Here is a 20,282-nt window from a genome sequence, read left to right on the forward strand (position 1 = left end):
GCTTCAATCTTTTAAACTCCTTGCTACATTTCGCGGCTCGTGTATATACTCTCCATATCGATCTTATATATTGTCGTATCCAGATTTCATTATCTCACATTATTGTCTTGTATCTTTAATTGGTTTCCTTTTACTTAAACCAATCCTAAATTACAACCAAGGTTTTAAAATTTGTACTAATAAACCCAAAATAGTTAAAAAAAATAGAAAAAAGTGAATTTTTTGTATGCGTTTTTGTACGAAGGCGGGCCACACCTTCACAAAACCCAACGTAATTTTATTCTGTTGGTTATCAAATATACTTGTATTGAGTTAACAACTCCAAGTGAAATTCGCATTTGATTCTAGCCGCTATTGCCAGGATACTTATTTGAACAGTGAGTAAATACGATGCAATTATACGCCGTACAATAAATTATTTTAAAAACGCAATAAGGCATTAAGGCCGGCGACCCTATTTCAGATATGGTGCTTTGGAAAGTACAAACTTCAAAAATCCTTTCCTTGAATATTCGCAACACCTCAGTTAAGCATCAAAAGTATTTAGCCGGATTGTTGTTTGAATTAACCACACAATGAATTATTACAAATACGTGTTTTATTTAGTGGATGTAGAGTGGTAAAGTGGAAAATCACAGTTGGATACAACTACTCATAACATTGTACCATAAATTGCTTAAAAATGCGACAGGACGTCAAATTTTATTTGAATCAACCACACAATGAAATATAGCAAACAGATTTTGAGAAGTAGATTTTGATTATTGAGTGGTAGAGTGAAATAGTATAATGGTATAGAACGGAAAAACGACAACTTGTAAATAAGGCATATTGAAAATGTTTTCATACAAATCCGAAAAGCTGAATTTAAAGGCAGCTTCTGACAACAAGTTATTAATATTAGATGCTCTGAAGTAAAGCAAAACAAAGCAACCGTATGCTGAGTATTTTTTTAAAAAACTATCAAATTGACAGATTTTGCACAAGTAGAAGTTGCAAATGTAGTGGGACTGAAATAGTTTTTACATGAATGTAAAAAAAACGAAAGAAAATACATTTACGTTGACAAACGTTGTCATTAGATTCAGTTTAATATTGTTAATGAATTACGTTTTTAAAAATATGTCTTCGAATCTCTGCAGTCCTGTAGCACGACATTAAAACAAAAGCTAAACAAAGCAATCGCAGGCTATGCCGATTTTTTTTTTAAATTGCAAATTGGGAAATTTTTAAAAAGTTGCAAATGTAGTGAGACTGAAATTGTTTTCAGATGAATGTAAAAAACGGAAAATAAACCAAATTAAGTTGACAAACGTTGTCATTAGTTAGATATTGTCAATGCATCACTTTTTTAAAAATATGGTTAAGCAAAATAAAAAAGTTACATCATTTTTCGGATCAAAGTAACGCACAACTAAACGAAAAATAAGACTCAAGGTATACAGTGTCGTTTAAAGTTACAACTACTTTCTCATGTTTGTAATATTGATACTTTTTCTCCATTGTTACTGTAGCAACAAAATAGGATGCTAGCTTTCAGATTCATTAAGTTATGCTTAAGAGGGCTTCACACTGCCACAAGCGGAACTTAGTAACAATGCAAGCAGCGAGTGTAGTGTTTAAACGAAAAACACGCATGGCGTATAAAATGCTCACATAAGTACAAAACAAATCATTTTACACAAAAATTAGAAGGGCAATGTATAAACATGTCATAAAAGCAACATTGAACTCACAGCAAAGAAAAGTTTTGTCGGTACAATTATCCAGATCTACAATGTTATTAAAATTGTATCAACAATGTATAAGTTGATACTTTAAGCTTTGCTTCACTTAACCTGTGCATATCAAATAGAAGCTGTTTGTGAATATGTGAGCTCGTGCCAAATAAATATGTCCACGGCACCGATAAAAACACACATTTTGCATTTAGGTAAACAGGAACACATACACAACACCTTTACACGTTTTGCTGATTTTCAAATAAATTGTGTACGAAAGGCAACAACTGCCGCCGAATTATTACCTGTGCGTGCAAGCAGGCAAGAATTACTCGCTATAGTCTCGCAATCCAGTACAGTCCAATAGTTTTTGTAACAGTTGGTGTCCTTCAGAAATGTGACATCGCAATAGTCTCGGAACAGACGCACAGCCACATTTTATACCACATCATGCTATCACGTCATTGACATCAATGTGACGTGGAAGTTGTGATGGCGAGATTAAATGTTTTGTTGCATTAGCTTTGACGTCACGTTTTTAAGTCATTGTGGCGTAGAAAGCTGCGATGACGTAAAGAAAGCTCAGTTGGATTGTGAGTGCCGTCACATCATTAACTTCACTATGACGTAGGAAGTGGCGATGACCTCAAGAAAGCTCATTTGGACAGTCGGTGACGTCAAGAAAGCTCAGTTGGAATGTCCGTGCCGACGGCAGTAATTTCACTGTGACGTAGAAGTTGCGATGACGTAAAGAATGCATTGGTTGGATTTTTGATGACGTCACATCATTAACTTTACTATGACGCAGGAAGTTGCTATGGCGGCTTGAAATGCAAGTTTGGTGACGTCATTCGATGAAACGTTGCATTGTCGACGCTGATGACGTCAGGGGGGATTCCAGCGATGAGGGCAGATGTGTGGTGTCTAAAGAGGTGATAAATCAGTTGAAACACTAAATCATCAAACCAAAGCACAACACAGTTTAACGCAAAAATGTAAGCCCGAGCAATTACAAAAGAGGTTTTACATTTTAATTACCAGAAACGACGAATGTTAACACTACATTGTATTTTGAACAAACTTGATTGGTTATAATTTACCTTTTTCGTTTCTACAGAAATTCGCGGTTGTTTGTTGGCCTGGTCGGCGTATGACGTCATTGTCAACTTCAGCATCTGAAAAAATAAAATCAAGAACGAAATTAATCACAAAGAAAAATATTTTAGTGTATTAAAACAAAGAATGCTGACTATAAATTTCAACTGGGACGTACTTGCGTTTGATTGTAAGACTCTTGTTATTTCTTTTTATTCCAGCAGTAAACACTTTTGAGAAACCTTTGGAAACAGAAAACTTTCTTGAAACCTAATACTGTGAAAAGCTGAAACATTTTGTAAAACCTGCAAAAGAATAAAAAAAACGTTAATCTTTCAAAAACCGAAATTATTACTAAAGTTAAAAGATTAAAAAAGCGCTACTCTTTGAAAACACGTATTTTTCTAAACCAGAAAAACAACTGAAATTTTTTTTTAAACTATTTTTCCTAAATCCTGTTAAAAAAACGATAAAGTGCGAAGTTTTTATGTGAACAGTTAAATTGACAATCCTTATAAACCTGAAAACAAAAACACAAAGTGTTATCTGAAATAGGAAATTAATAACGAAATAAATATGTTTCCTAACAGCTAAAAAAGATAAGTTACATCATTCAAATTCCCTAAACCTGAAAAACAAAACAAGTTTTTAAAAATTCGTTTGTTAAAAAGATTTTATAACCTGAAAAACAAAAATACATGTAAAAATCGCCCTAAAACCTGAAAAACAAAAATACATGTAAAAATCGACCTAAAACCTGAAAAACAAAAATACATGTAAAAATCGCCCTAAAACCTGAAAAACATAATAAGAGTTAACCTGAAAAACAGAAAATTTGTTTAGTGCTGTGGAATAAAAAATAATATCTGAAAAACAAAAACATAAAGTTTAAACCTGCGAAAAAGGTTATTTGGTTTAAACGCACATGTCAAATTACCTGACAATCTTGTATTGTATTGTGTAGTTTGTGTGTTTTTTCCAATTTTTTACATTACATTTCAAATCAAACGCACAAACGGCTTTCAATTTTTCGACAAATGCCCTGAAAAACAAGAACAAGTGAAGTATTCTACAATTTAGGAGATAAACAATGGGTAACTTACAATTTAACAGAGGTTGACTTGAAAATGGACAACAGCAAAACTCGTACTCTGTCACAACTAAAATTCTGATTCTAACACTTGACGATGGCGGTTCGCATGGTTAGAGCGAGCGACGGGCGGTAAAAAATACACAATAATCAAAAGAACCTGTCGGCTGATGTAAAAGGCACAACACCCCCCAAGAACTGGTCTACATAAATATGAAACTATAGGATAGAAAAAGTGGACTCCGCACACAGTTTTGTTGATGAAAGAGGGAAAACGACAAAGAAATAAACGATAATTGGTTGGAAAAGATTATAAATTTAATGTCGTTCATCTCCGCACATAATCGGCAGTGCGTATGTTTCGTTACTTGTAGGTTAGTTTCTGAAAAAAATGTTGGAACCGCCATCGTCCCTGCGCGCCCGACGAAAAAATACACAATAGAAGCTTGCCTCAACTAACTGCCCTGCATACAACCGCCGCAAATTAGCCTAGTAAAGTAGAAGGTGAGTCTGTCGTGTTTTACAACCACCCAAATAGCCACTGCCCCCTAATGACTGGGTGACCGGGTCAAACAGGAATACGGAACTGAAGTAAGTATATCTACAAGTAAACCTCAAGTCCACAAATAAAAAATGGGCTTGACCAGCAAAGGGTATGAGGCATAGGAATAATCAAAATCGTAAATAATCATAAAAACTATGTTTCAAATATCAAAATGTGTTGCGAATAGTAGTTTTACATTACATGCTTCGAGTTTTTACATTACATGCTTGATATCCAGTTCGCGGCTTCTTCTTAGTGAAGAAAACTTTGAAACGAATGTACAAGCATGTAGTATACAAGCCGGTCAAAACCCGAAAAAACATCACGATTTCCTAATAATTACAGTTAGTATAGGCGCAGCACTTTTGTTTGAGAGACAGTGACGTTTAGGGCGTATAACTCAACAACAGCGTGTCACTGCCCCTTGCCCTTCGAGACCCACACAAGGACCCACTTTTTTACGCAAGCGCAGGGCTGGAAATTTTAACAACAGTTTGCGCCCTATCAGGGTGGCTCACAGGACTTTTCGGGCTATATGCAAAGCCGGTCCCCTCATGCCCACGGGCCTGGGCTTTCATTGAGAATAGCGGTGTCCGTACTGGGTCCTGCCTACACCGCGGCCAGTGCAATGCGGTGGAAGCCGTGCCCAAGCCGTGTTTCTATGCGCACCTTATTTTAGCTAAAGCCATTTAGCAACGCGCCACACCTAGCTAAAAATCGATCTAAGCTAAATCCCTACGTGGCGCGCGAATCCCAAACGTACCCCACCTATGTTACCTAACCTAACCTTAGTTAACGAGTGCAACTCTATTCTAGCCCTAGCGCCAACTTGCTGACAATAGTAGCACTCCTACAGACTTGGACCATTCTTTGAACGTGAAAGACTTCCTCTACGGGTCTTCCTCGGACAAAGAATAGGTCACTCAATCCTAGCGCCAGTTAACCTAAGTTAGGCCTAACAGTTTCGCAACCCGGTTGACCCACGACAGACTCCTACGTTTACATACAAATAAATATTTGAAGTTGAAGGTTGCGAATGAACGTAGGTTGATGAGATCGTGGAGTAGAAGAGTTCTGTAAATAAAATAAGGTTTTAATTGTTGTGTTAAAGTTAAAGGTTCTAACAATTGCGATAAGTAAGGCACTAAATCCTAAAAGAGAAGGCAAAAACGCGGGCGGCGCCGATTTCAAAGCGCACCCGCGTGTATGACGTCACAATGCCTTCCGCGCATTACATTGCAACTGCATCGTTTAGTGAAATGCTTTCCAGGTTTTTAAGTTGCTGGTTAAGTTAGGTTTGAATGCTAGCTTAAGTATAATATTGTAAGTATAATTGATGTCAGTTGTATGCGGTATCTTTAGTCCATAAACGTTATTTGAATTAGACGTTCAGCGCATACAGCGCGTAACTGTTTTTTTGTAATTTCGTAATGTACAAGCAAAATATTTACATCTTGGTTTAAACCCCATTCAAAGTTAGAGCGTCGACAGCACTTTATACTATGCCACATAGTTTATAACAACCAGTAAAAGCAAGTATCTACCTTGTTTATTTGCCATTCTGTCACCTCTGCACGCCGCAAACACCACGAACCAAATGAATTTGACACTAGGAATGACTTGGCACGCCAAGAACTTGAAGAGCTCTGATTGGTCGAGCCGATGCTAAATTTACTCAAGCGTGACGTGGCGCGGGAAATTAAAGTTTAACGGGCAAAATTAAATTCTTTTTTAGCTTCTTATTTTTCCCGCTTTATTTGCCTTAAAGGTAGTATAGATATAGATATTTTATGACAGAAAATTTTAATGTGTAAAATAAGCCAGTTGGTAATGATTATTAAGTTGCCTTTTTTGGTCGTGTTTTCTCCAGAAAAGCAACAATTTATTGTGATGTAACAGGTGATTAAACAATGAACATTCTACTGGACGTCAATTGCCCGCATACTACATGTGGCTAAATCAGATTGTACTGTAGGTTCTTGTTACGATTGTAGATTGTAAGGTCATGCTTAATACACTGTAATGTAAAGTCCAGTCGATGAATTTGAGTGGAATAAAGTATGTTCACTTGCTAAATGGCAGGCAATAAGCTAGCAAACCTTATGGAACTCTGTTGCCTTTTAAATTGCTGGTAAGCTTGATCGCAAGCCCAAATGTGTTGTGTTACTTTCTAAATCTAATATGGTAATAACTGTAACGAAATACAATAGCATATCATAAAAACTAAAATGTATCGTGCAACAAGGTTTTGTCACGAAAACACAAATGTACTAGTTTTAAGGTGGGTTATCATTTGCACCCCGTCAAACTCTCCGTAGGCTACTCCGTTTAAGTTTATCAATACGTATACCCTAGTTAAGATAAACTTATAGCAGGGGTGTCCAACACGTGGCACGCGTGCCAAAAGTGGCGCGCAGAGCATTTGGAAATGGCACACGAGCTTTTGTACATTCATATGGTAAACATTACGATTTGTCACGCAATTACATTTGTTTCTATTGATTCATCTTGGCCTTTATTCTAACTTCAGCAAAGATTATCAGCAGTAAAATTACACAACCCACTAATCAAATTGTTCGTTGTTTTTTTGACAAAACCCAAGCCCCGTTGCAAACCATTTATATCTAGCGTCGCATAAACAGAATAAAAGGTTTCTGGAGTAGCATAAACAAGTTTACTCGCATTGCACGACATATTTTTTTTTCAATAGAGTTCTCCATATTTAAAACAGTTTAATAGGGTTCTCCATATTGGCCAAATAATCGGATCGTTTAGACCAGGGGTCACCAAACTACGGCCCGCGGGCCGGATCCGGCCCGCGAGGTCATTTCATTCGGCCCGCGAACACATTTTTGGTTTGCCAAATCGTATTGATAACTTTGTAACATTCAAAAATTAATCTACTCCTTACGAAAGTTTTCCTGTCACGATATGTAGAATTGATATTACCTATAGTTTCATAGAATTACAACGCCCAAGATTGATCGAAACCGGTTTGTTACGTCACAAACAAGACTATAAGTGTTAATTGTGCGCAAATAATTGCCTTATTTTGTCGCATTACCAGATTTTCAGTCGCATTACCAGATTTTAAATAGGATTGTAGAAAGACCATCTCTTGGCCCCCTATAAAAATCCCCTCGGGGGATAAGTTTGGAAAGACGGCGCTGGGGCGTGCAAACTTTGCGGCCCGCGTGAATCATTATTAAACTTATCCGGCCCGCAGTGAAAAAAGTTTGGTGACCCCTGGTTTAGACGATTAGGACATGATTTGGAAAAATGTACCAAACCTTGGCACGCGAGTATATTTTGAAACCAATATTGGCACGGTGGTGTGTTCGTGTTGGACACCCCTGACTTATAGTAAATGTCGCTAGGACTAGGTGGTGCTTTAATCGACCACGTGGGCTCGAACCCAGTGAATCCTTTCCAGGCGAAAAACGTACAACTGTAAAGGAAGCATGGTGAAGTAATATTTGATGTCAGACAGGGATGGTCGTGTCCAGCTCCGGTAGGTTTTTCGCATACGGTGCTGGCTACAGCGGTTGGATAACAATGGTGATTCTTTATGAAACTTTTCCAGTGTATTGATTTGTGTTGCGTTTCATTTTGTACAATATAAAACATTAACAATAAACAGGCAATGTTTTATGTCTACAATGGGTGCTATGGCGATTAAATAGGCACTGTGAAAGTAAATGCTATCTGATGTTTCACTCAAAATTAAAATCTGACGATGATTATAGTTTGACGCCAGAACGTTTAAAAACATAATAATATCGATTGCTATTGTCATAAGGTAACCTCTTCAATAAAATTTGTTTAATTAGTCTTTTTTATAGTTTTCCCGTCTTATAGTTGCATATAATGTATAATTTCACATTTAATAATGACATATACTTGGTGTGTACGCATTATATAGGCGAGTCATAAGCTCAGTCATTGAGATGGAGATGTTAAGTATGTACAATGTGGATTTTTGGTTTAAACACTTGAAATCTCTTCAGGATCAGCATTGTCGGGTTGGAAGATGTGATTTGAGAGTCCTCCATCCTCTTCTTTATCCTCTCTCACACTGTTCTTCTCTTCATCCATCCTAACGAAGTCTTCTCGAAGAAGATGAGCTACCACTGCTGCACCCACTGAATCTCCCCAAACGTTAACTGATGTCCGAAAACGATCCCTTCAAAATTATTCTTTTTTTGTTAAAAGTTGAGTTGAGTTTATTTTGCCTGGTAACATATAGCGTCACAATGACACTGAACAAGCACTAAACCTGGAAAAGCTGCGCAACGTTGAAACGTTGTGGAGCGCAATATAGTGGCACAATTGGTGGATCGTGACTACCGTATTGCAAACGCGCTATAGCTACACCGTAAACGCGCTGCAGCTCAGAATTGCAAGTCAGGCCGGGTTTGGACTTGATTCGGGCCTGAGTTTACACTCTGTGTCTGTATTTTTTTGAGTAAACTTAACAGTTGCTGGACCTGGCCTAAGGTCAAACAGTCCTAAAACGCCTTGTTCAAGAACAATTGTCTTTTCAAAAAAGGTTCGGGCTATTTCGCACTTGAACTTTCGGGTTTGGGCTCCAATTTCGGTCCCGTTTACAACTCTACTGCAGCTACACCGTATTATGAAGTGTTATAAAGTTCGTTCATTTGGGTTTGAGCCGAAAATAAAAATAAAAACTAAACAAATCATTTTTGTATTGGTGATGATTATAATTTTACTCGGCTTTAGCAAGCTACCTTTCTATGTTTTTGAAAGGATTGCAAATTGTTTAGTTTTTAGTTTTAAATATTTTTGCTGTGGTTTAATAAAAAAAATCTGAAGTTGAATAACTGGGAGCCTCAAACACTATCGTGTTTTTTTCTGCTCAGGGGACGTTTGAAATCAACAGGTTGTCAGGGGCGGGTCATAAAAAAGTTTGAGAAACATTGCTTTAAATCAGCCGTTCTCAGCCTGTGGTACGAAAAAATAGGTTAACTTTGGTCTACCCATTCAAACAAGGTTAAGGTGATACGCAGCGATAGAAAAAGTAGTCAGGTGGTACACGAACCACTGCTTTAAATGATAATAATTTGTCACAAACCAGGGCTTTTCACAACGCGAAATATTCTACAACAGGGGCGGGCAACTTCTCCAGTCGGCGGGCCTAATATGGGAAAATGAAGTACTTGGCGGGCCGGATTCCTGAATCGATACACATTAATCGCGTATTTAACCAGTGATTTAAAACGGATTTTTGACCACCTAAATTAAAACAAATACATTCAAGAACATCACAAATACAATACAGTCCAAACAATCTAACTGATACAACATAAAATTATTCACCACAACAAATTTAATGCATACACCACAAACTTAGATACTGCTGAAACACTAACTAGGCTACACGTGTGGAAACAAAAGAAACCGTGAAAGCAGGCCACACACTTGGTTGGCAGTTATGTCGTAACAATGGACGTATGGTGCAATGGTAACAACGGCGGGAAAGTTTTTTGCTATTGGGGAGCGTTACTGTCCGTTACATTTATAACTATAATTTGACTCAGTAAGCAAGTAGTGGGGGATGGCGGCAGACTGTGGTCGCGGGCCACATTATCATGTAAGACCTGAAACTGTCTGCGGGCCGCTCAAAATCCCGTCGCGGGCCGGATCCGGCCAACGGGCCGTATGTTGCCCGCCCCTGTTCTACAAACTAATACCAAACTAGTTTTTACTTACAGAAGCCAGTCAATGGCCAGAATAAGTTGTATATCGTCAGCTGGGAGACCAATCGCCGATAAAACGATAATAAGAGTAACAAGTCCAGCTTGTGGGACCCCTGCTGCACCAATGCTCGCCGCTGTTGCTGTAATGCTGAAAATGTAACCACGATATACTTTAATGGCAATTTATTTGCTGTGTTTTGGACGATCACCGAGCACTTACAATCCTAACTTTTTCATAGAAATATTTAATGTCACGAATTAATATGAAGTGTGCGTGATAGTGTTCGTGAAATGTTCGATTTTTTTAACACCGTCACAATCGACACGGCTAGACTGTATGATGTCATGTTCCACCAAACGTTTGAAGGAAAATGATGGGCCAACGTATAACATTTTGGCTTTACAGAGAAGAATTAGTTTAACATCATTCATATGGGTTGATGCAAAACGAACGTTCATATAATATTTTGACACTTTTTTATTTAAGTTATTTGTTAAAGTTGGCATTAATTTTTTGTTGACTTGTTTTGAGACTCTGTGGTTTGGTAAGTGTGTTCTACATAGAAAGAACTTGTGTCAAATACAAACTCTGTTTTGACTAGCAGGAAAAGAAACATTTTTTGACCAATTAGTTCTGAAACAGCAGTGTTAAAAATGCCTAGAAAAAAGAAAAATGACTTTTAATCGCATTAAGATATGTTGCAGAACCACAACTATACATTCCTTGCCGAACTGCTAGATAGAATTATAACCCATTAGATAAATGTGGTAAATTTGGGAACTTGTGTTTTCACTAATGCAGCAAACAAATTTGCCACTGGTTGATATTTTGAGGATTTCAAGTCAAATCGTTTCAACCTTTTCCGGTTTTAAATGCAGACATTTTGTATGTAACCTATCACATTTTGTATGGAACCTATCACATATGTAACCTATAATGGACAAAATGTACCTCACGGCCAGAATCTGTCCGAAATTGAGAGAAATATTAACACTTTGTGCAATGAATATCGCAGCTACTGCTTCATATAATGCTGTGCCATCCATGTTGATAGTGGCTCCAATTGGTAAGACGAATCTTCAAGCAAACATAATTTCATTATTAATTTTTCTTACTGTATTGTTAATAATTTTTCTTACTAATACTGTATTAATGTTTTATTACTGTTTGTCCTAGGGTTACAACTTGCCACACCAGAGTGGAAACATTTTAAAAACATGGTTTAAATCGCTTGGAAAATTCGTCAAAACAAAGTTAAGTTTTATAGTTGTAATACTTTTCCAAACATTCCATGCTACTCACCTTGCTGCTCTTGAGTCAACTTTGTTGTTCTTTTCGGCACATGTTATGGTGATGGGAAGCGTTGCTGAACTCGACGAAGTAGCGAGGGCGGTTAACATCGCCTAAACCGAAATCCATAGTTGTTAGTTTGAAAGCTTTACTCTTTTCTAACATAGTATGTTTATCCCCGCTAATCCTTTTTTGGTTTGAACTTTTAGTAACAAGAAAACACAAAGTATATCTGATAGTTTTATAGAAAAAATAGTTTTAGGGCAGGCAAAGGTTTTAGCTATAATTCATAATTCATGATCTATGAGTTGCTGTGGTATAATTGTGCTTCCCTAACATGTGGATACGGATAAACCGAACACGAGTTATTCCATATCATAACCAAAACACAGAAAAATCTACAAACACAAAAACTCACACCAGACATTTTTCTAAATACCCTTAGGTGACGCAAAGAGTTTCTGCGTATATTTCAAATGCAATTTGAGTAAAAATGCTGACAGTTTGGGCTATTAGGGTTAGGGTGAGGTTTCATAATAATAACACAAGCTAAAAAAACAGTTCCTAACCCTAACCCAGTTTCATCGTTAACTTAAATAACTGCCCATCTATCGGTATTTAGCAAGTTTTGTCTGTTGTGAGTTCTTGTGTTAGTAGCTCTACCCCAAACATCACCATTTTCAAGACATGTTTTGTACTCAATCTTTAATGTATAGGCTGAGGCCATTTTTATGTAAAGTATATGTAATGGCTGAGGCCGACAGTCTATCCAAACTAATTAATTCAGAAATAAGTCAGGAATTCGAATGACCCTCCAGTTATTTGCACGTACCTGTAGTGCACCAAGCATGTAGCTGAACGGGTTAGATCGGATCACCACAAAGTATATGACCGGCAAAACTATAAAGGCGTGAATGATCAACCCCGCAATGACGGTCACCATGTAAAGACCGAACCTTGCCAATTCCTGTAACAAATGATTTTCGTGATTAAGTAAATGAATCCACTTGCCACCTGTAAGTTTTATTTTAAATCTACGACAGTCTGATGGCTAAAAGTTGATCTTTGTAGTGGCATTAAGCAGGAACGAAACGTATTTTTAGGAAAATGTAATAGATAAACGAAAGAGGTATGGCAAAAAATTCACATCTTTTAGCAGTCAAACCTATTAATTGAACAAAGTTTTTAATAACTTTCAAAGTCTTTAATAAATAAAAATTACGAATGAGTTAGTTTAACACAAAATAACTATGCACATATTATTGTCATTAAAGGAGGCATAAAACGTTTACCTCTTGCGGGTTATTCATGTCCATAATTTTCGACGCAATAAGAAACATGATTCCAATGGGACCATACCTGTGTACAAATACATGATGAAATTTATACACAGGCCCGTAATCCGGTTTGTAAGCAAAAAAAGTGTAGAAAAATTTTTGGGAGTTTATAAAATGGTTGATTGATTGATCTTAGCCATCTGTGGAGGTAAAAAATCCGGTTTGTAAGTAGGAAAAAATGCAATGATATTGGTTTGTTAGTTTGTAAAAAGTGTGATTTGTTGGTCTTGGTCATCATTTTCCTCTCTTAATGTCTGCATCAACAGAACTTACTTAAAGAGGCAATGTGAAAAAGGCATGCACTTATGAAACCTCGCACAGAAATACATATGTTAATAAAAGTGAGTTTTGTCCATATGTGCCCGCTGTGTTTTATTTGTGCAACAATAAACGTAACCAAATGAATCATAAATCCGTTCAAAAGGTATACCTAAATCAGTGGTTCTTATCCTGTTGGTAATGACTTTCTGGTCAATTAACATCATCAATTTTTAATTCAGTGACGTCTTGGTTGGTAATTTATTGTTGTTGATAAGGGTTGGATAAAATTCATGCGGTTGTTCTCGGGGGTAGCAATAATGAAAGTTAAGGAACCACTATTTCTCTACTTGCTACTACTTACCATATAATAATCCACACCATGCGCAAAATAGCCTCGTTGGCAGCTGCAAAGAACTTTACCAGCACTCTGCCGGGTTTTCCCATTTGGCCGATTATCAAACCGAAAGTCAAACAGAACACGATCAGGCCCAAAGCGTTGATGCCGGATTTAGACTGGAGAGCCTGAATTAAGGATTCAGAATCAATGCGAATTGCAATGTTGCATCAGTTTAAACGTTTTTCTCTTTCAAAAGCAATTAAGTAGGCTATATTTACTAAAAATTAATTTGTCGAGCATGAAATGGCAAAGCCTAAAAACCCAATCGTTATTGAGAATAGGACAGAAATTATACTAACATAAAAACTCACTTCGTATAAAGTTTGCTAAATACCGATGGATGGCGCTAAGGGCATTTGCTAATTTTTTAAAGCAAACTGTGTCAAAATTTTGACGGTTAATGCTATTAGGGCTGGGATAAGGTTTTGTAATAATAATAGCAACAACAAATAATCATAATCTTGGTTCCTAATGTAAAATGTAGTTCCTAACCCTAACCGGCCTCACGGTTTATTTAAATAACTATGCTCTTTACGCCATTCAGCGGTATTTACCAAACTTTGTCTGTTGTGAGTTCTTATGTTAGTAGCTCTACCGAATAGGACATGAGACAATAATATAAAGCGCGTTTCGGTGGATCATATCTTTAAAATAAACAAAGAGGTTATACCTACGATGTGACTTTAAAATTTTCAATGCCAACAGTTTGATTTTCATTGCAGTGGTCTACTTAAGGGCGAATTTAGATTTAAATAACAATCAATAACAATAAATTTTGAAGATGTACACAGTCAAGCCACTTTAAAACGCGATAAAAGCGGGAATGTATTGTTTACCACTTTGTAATCGACGGCCACATCTTCCTCAGTCCATTTTGTCACCTCTTCTGGAACTGCGGTTGAGTTGACACGGAAATTGCCTGCGGTGTCGGGATTTTCAACAACAGTGCTGACATTCATTTTACTTGTGATGGGAACCCGTGAAGAAAATTCCTGTCAAAATGTGAAAACAACTGTCATTACAACTTAATTTCCGACCAAAGGCTAACCAAACAAGGCCGGTTTGAAGTTGACGAGTTGACTAAAATGAATTGAGTTACGTTTGTTTCGCTTGGTGAAAGAACACTTAGCGGCACAATTGCAGGAATACAATCTCCGAGCTGGAAATAGCTGCGCAACGTTGCAACGTTATGTAGCTCAAAAGTATAGGGCACAATTGATGGATGATGGCTGAATCATGGGCGCCGGCAGAAAATTTTGCAAGAGGGGGCAAATTTTGGCTGATACTTTACCGCATCAAGAATTTGTTACATATGAAGCCATAAATCGTGTACTTCACTATTGAGTTGCCTAAGAGTTAAAGCATTTAACGATGTAACAAATCCCCACGCTGCCACTTTAATTAGGTTTGCTGCAAAATATGTGTGGGGGGGGGGCAAGTGCATGAAAAAAGCGCGCCAAGGAAAAGGAAACAGTTTTTCCACACTTTTTTAGGGTGATATTGACAAAATCTCGATTGAAAAGGATAATGAATTTGAAGATTAAATTTAAAATGGCTACCGTCATACAGTTTGGCACAACAGATGATGATTTAACAACCTAAGTACCAAACTGCTGGTTACATTCACAAACCATCTCGTTATATTCTAGTTAACACACCGCATAGGAAACATATGTTGTAAAATGTAGGCAAAAGGCAACTTGTCCTTTAGTTTTGACAAAATTTAGTTTCGTTGTGACCAACGCTTTACGCAAACCACTCTAAAAATCGTCATACACATAACGTATGGTAAAAAGAGTCGTGCAAATTTTTTTATTGTTTCGCCTATAGACGTGTCAAACACCTTACTCCGCCCCAATATCAATCATCTATTGAAATAATAAACCTATATTTGTTTAGCGATTCAGCCATTCAGCACGGACAACCACAAGTTAATACGTCAAGTAAACGTGCTTGCCCGAGGAAAAGCGTGTCATGTTTGGTTTATTTTTACCACCCGGTGGCAATTCACACTTTGCAGCATTGCAATACAACGTGATTTTGCAAAAAAAAAACACTGACGTGTTGAGAGATATATAGGGGTTATGCTATATTTCTTTTCAGGTTTAAAATTATTGTAGTTGGAAACTTTTTAAAGTAGAAATCTGGCGTTTTTTGGATTACAAGAAAAATCTGTGTATTTTCTTACCTGGCTAAAGGTTGCTGCCACAATGTTGGTTGGAAACAGGTTTCTAGTAAAACAACAAGATTGTGTCAAACAATTGTACACAAAGCAGGTTCACACAGACACTGATCACTAAATTTGCTTAGTGGTTTAAAGTTGTAAACGGTCGTGAACCCAAAAATGGTGAAAGATAAACACAAATATGACCTCAAGTGAAGTCAGGCCAGAATCAAACCCATTTTCAAACCTAAAACATTGTCAGTTAGATATATTCATTTTTTAGAAACAATGTTAATTCTAGATGTACAAGCATCAAGCCAATATTGGCTATATAGATGATAAGCTGCAGACAGTGCACACTGTTTCGACCCCCATCTCAGTTGCTTGGCCATTGTAAGCCAATTTATTCTTGTGATTTATGTCCAGTTTACAGAATAGGTGAGGCATGGCTTTTTAGCCTGTTACTCCCAACAAACTGGAGTGCCATTGAATGGCTACACTAGCCAATACAGTCTATCTCTGCACTGATAAGACCTTACAGGTCTGGCGCGCCTGACCCACATACAGACATAAAAAAAACCTTCCCCGGGAATGTCCTGGGTTCGAACCCCGTGGAAAAAAAGGTCGAAACAGTGTGTACTGTGTATACAATTCGTAAATAACATATGGACCCATTGCAACCATGTTTTGTAACATGTATGAATGCTTAAACATGTCAGCATATTAGGTTGTGAAGACTAAAAATTGATGGTAGTTTCGACTTTACCTAATAAGATCAAGCAGAGTGTCAACTGGTTCCGCTTTTCTCAAACTTCCACTTCGGTTTTGAGCGAATCGTCCGCCTAAAAGGAACAGAAACAAATTAATTGAAGTGGTTAGTTTCACTTCGTGACAAAAACAAAGCGATGTATGCAAAACGAATTAACATTTGCCAACACCAATGTAAAGCGTGGATACATAAAGAAAGATAATTGCTTGGCACCCGCGTATCAAACACAAAGATTCGAATCCAACCGCATTCTCGATTTTTCTAATCCTCTTGTCTTAATGTATACATATTTGTTTAAAAAACGACTTGATATTGATACCGTATGACGGTTTGGCATACTGTAACTATAATAATAGCGCACTGTAATAATAACAGTAACTTTGTAACCTGAGAATAGCCACAGTGTAAATTTTTTTTCTAACAACGTGAATATAAGCAACCAGTGTATCTTACCAGGGTTAATGGATACGACAAGAACGATCCCAATAATGACCGATATCAACGTAGTTGCGAAGTAATACACCACAGCTCTGCCACCCAACTTGGAAGCCGCGGTCTTAGGAATAGTGGAAACCGCTGCGAAAAGTAAAAAAAATCAAACGTTGTTAGGTACACAAGACACGAACTTAAATAGTAGCTTTACTAAAAAACAAATTGCCAGCGAAGTGGAATAAAGCGTATTCATTTTATTAATCAGACGTTTCGACAAAAAACATTGTCATCATCAGTGAATGTAAAATACAAGCCGACACAAGCGCGTTTATATACACAGAAAAGTAACGAGAAAAGGTACAATCAACTACGTCACACCGATAAAAGGTTGCAGACAAACGAGGAGATTGTATTGTTGATTATACTTTAGCAATAACGGACTTGGCTATTTGGTGCGTGTTTAAAAAGCATTGTAAAAATTTGAGTACCACATATTGAAATACACCCCAGATAGCTCAATAAATTAGTCTAGGGGTGTGCAATCTGTGGCCCGTTGATTACAGGTTGTGCGGCCCGCAGAGACGCTTCGATTTCTAATATACTGGCAAACGAGTCCAATTATTCTATATTTTTGAGCAGATTAATGCGCCTGGTGCTATTTCTCTGCGACCTGGCAATATGTGGCTAGAATCAAGTGTGAATTTTACTTGTAGTTAAGCATATTTGGTATGTAACAAAGTAAAACCACATGTGTTATAAAAGGTGCGGCCCGCGATCTAATCTTGGCAATCGTATTTAGCCCCACAGCGAAAAAGGTTGCACAACCCTAAATTAGTCTATAGTACGGTCATCGTTTACTTTGTCTTCTTTTCGGGCACACAAAGTTTTCAAATTAGTAGTTTTAAAATGTTTTTGACGTTACCGGGACATCTGTCAGTAACGTCATATGCTTTAACGAGAGATTGGGTAAAAAGAAGAATATGCGCAAACTGATATGTGTGTCAAAATTAAAGCCAAGTTTTCAGTTTATTATCGGTTTATTGTATGTACACTACAACTATTAAAGGCCCTGTGTTTACAATATCAAATGTATGATATTAAAAAGCCAAACTGCTTCATGGTTCTTGAACCGTCTTATATCGTTTTGTTTGTGTTAACGAAGATATCAGTTCCGTATTTCGCGTGAATGAGACAGATTTCCCAATAGCTTGTGTAATGTTTGTTGCTTAAACACGGGATATATCCATCACTTGGAAGGCATCATCAATCGCTGTTACGTCAATTTTTTTTGATTAAGTGATAGCAAATGCCACAATTCTCCCTACGAGTAAAACATGTCAATCATATTTCTTTGTTTTCAGCCCCGCCCTACTTTAACGCGTGGGCCACATCTTCATTAACCATCTGCCGTGCAATAGTTTTGACAGTCATGTTTCAGATCATAAACAGATTATTTTTATTCGCTTCAGAACAACCTGTGTGGTTATAACTGCTTACCCACGGCCGTAAAGGCAATGCGACATAGCCCTTAGCGCAAATTGACCGTAAACTTAACGCAATTATTGTTTTGTTTTATATGCGTGATAGTTTGACCCTAAATCGGTTTTGAAACAGAGATTAAAGAGATTTTGTACGTTTACGGTTATTTTGCGCTAGGGGCTATGTGATGTTGCCTATGCAGCCCTGGGAGTGCAAGTTAATAATTTGATTTTTAAAATGCCTAAAATTGATCACTATACTTAATTGAATACCCAGAATCTTTTGTAGTGAATGCAAATAAACAATAGCATTTCTGACTTGAATTTTCACACAGGTTGCTCTGAAGTTTATAATTTGAATTTTTAAATGTCTAAAATTGTTCCCTACACTTAAATGAATACCCAGAATCTTTTGTAGTGAATGCAAAGCACCTTATGGGCATAGAAACGATTGTGAAACGATTGTAACCGATTTAAACAGCTGTAACCGATGTTGCCCTTTATATCACTGATGATCGCAAGTGCATTTGCAAAAACGTTTGGACAATAAAGCATGTCGCTTTTTACGTCTATTTCGGCCGTTATTTTCATCATTAAACATGCACATAAACATACGAGTATATAAACGGATTAAAATACACTAGTATTACAACTAACCTGTAATCAGACTGCATATGATAATAGGAACTATTACCATCTTCAACATACGTACAAATAGAGTTCCAGGAAATGAAAAGTAGGTAATATCGAGTTTGGAAAGGTTTGCAAAACGCATCGCAACTCCAAGAACAATTCCCAGTACCACACTGGCTATCGTAGCAAGAAGCAAAGCCTGTTTCTTCAGAAATTTGAGAATTCCGGCCCTACTGCAGTTACAATTTAAAGCCATGATGGTCGGTTGTTGTGTGGTGTTGCAACTAGAGACAAAAAACATAAATAGGTTTGTATCGAAATTCATGAAAAATATTTAGCAATGTTGTTTATGAACTTGAATCAATAAGCGTAAGGTTTATTATAGTCTTCATTTAGTGAATAAGTTTAGTGTATACACCAGTGGTTCTCAAACTTTTTAAGCATGAGGGGCGCATTAAAGAACTAAAATTTCTTTCCGCGGTACACTTCGCAGGTAAACACAACAAAAGTTGTTCAAAGAATGTTGATTTACAAGTTTACTGTGGTGGGTGAGGATTCTTTTCATTACCAGTAACAAAAAATATGAACATTAAAACGTTGTCATGCACACAAATATTTCGTCATAAAGTCCTAAACACCAGGGAATGTTTGCCTATTAAAATATGGAATACTTAACTACACTTGAGGCACACTTGGAAATCTCTTACGGTACACTTGTGTGCCGCGCAGACAGTTGAAAATCACTGGTATAGACCCCCTTTTCCTTGTCCTGTCTATGTCTAGATTCCTAAATAAGTATTTTGCGGTGTCTTTACACATAATCCTTTCTAACTGCATACCTAACAAAATTAACTGATTTCAATTACCCTCAAAGCATTTCATTTAGCCTTTGGGGTAAAAATAGACCCGGTAGATAACCTTTGGGTTGGTTGATATACCTGGCGGTAATCGCCACACCGTTTTTTTTTCAAATCTATTCACATGGGCCAAGCCTAACTCAAACTAAGCCAGATTGCCTTTTACACAATTCGTTCTGAAGCTACTCTCGTCAAACTCTGTTGGGTAATTGATCACCTTTATACCATTATGACGGGTTTTATGGTCCTATCCTTACACACTGTTTTTTTTTATTTGTTTTATGTGCTGTAGTATTGCAGTAGGCCATGTTAATTAAATACGTTTCGTTCAAAACCGAATCAAACTGAAACAAAAACTGTCTTTTAAACGGGAGGTTTCTTTTTACAAATTAAATATTCAACCCCTAGAAAAGGTACCTATAGGCATTAAAGTCCACCTAAAACAGGGGTTCCCAAACTTTTTTGGTCTGTGGCCCAAATGTTTATTTAATAGCGA

General features: G+C 37.1%; 1 protein-coding gene and 1 long non-coding RNA gene across 2 annotated transcripts; both read right to left on the minus strand.

Moving 5' to 3' along the window:
• Window positions 1–676: 676 nt before the first annotated feature.
• On the minus strand, window positions 677–3,117 carry LOC145225367 (uncharacterized). Its single transcript, XR_013859874.1, has 3 exons — window positions 2,995–3,117; window positions 2,822–2,896; window positions 677–2,645 (listed from the first exon to the last, which is right to left on the minus strand). It is a non-coding gene; the product is annotated as an uncharacterized LOC145225367 (long non-coding RNA).
• A 4,901-nt stretch (window positions 3,118–8,018) lies between these two features.
• On the minus strand, window positions 8,019–19,211 carry LOC145224739 (excitatory amino acid transporter 3-like). Its single transcript, XM_080091322.1, has 12 exons — window positions 18,954–19,211; window positions 16,840–16,962; window positions 16,384–16,459; window positions 15,642–15,684; window positions 14,290–14,445; window positions 13,418–13,578; window positions 12,751–12,817; window positions 12,291–12,425; window positions 11,471–11,571; window positions 11,120–11,245; window positions 10,181–10,315; window positions 8,019–8,633 (listed from the first exon to the last, which is right to left on the minus strand). The coding sequence occupies exons 1-12, from the start codon at window positions 19,183–19,185 to the stop codon at window positions 8,435–8,437; spliced, it is 1,554 nt and encodes a 517-aa protein (XP_079947448.1). The 5' UTR covers window positions 19,186–19,211; the 3' UTR covers window positions 8,019–8,434.
• Between the last annotated feature and the right edge of the window lie 1,071 nt (window positions 19,212–20,282).

The sequence above is a fragment of the Phallusia mammillata genome, chromosome 4 (assembly GCF_965637545.1).
Source record: "Phallusia mammillata chromosome 4, kaPhaMamm4.hap1.1, whole genome shotgun sequence".
In the NCBI taxonomy this organism is placed as follows: Eukaryota; Metazoa; Chordata; class Ascidiacea; order Phlebobranchia; family Ascidiidae; genus Phallusia; species Phallusia mammillata.

Coding starts and splice junctions, on each gene's coding strand:
- LOC145224739 (XM_080091322.1), bottom strand. CDS start 19,185: ATGGCTTTAAATTGTAACTGCAGTAGGGCCGGAATTCTCAAATTTCTG. Junction 12,818..13,417: donor ATGGTGTGGATTATTATATG/GTAAGTAGTAGC, acceptor ATTTGTACACAG/GTATGGTCCCATTGGAATCA. Junction 8,634..10,180: donor CTGGCCATTGACTGGCTTCT/GTAAGTAAAAAC, acceptor ATAATTTTGAAG/GGATCGTTTTCGGACATCAG.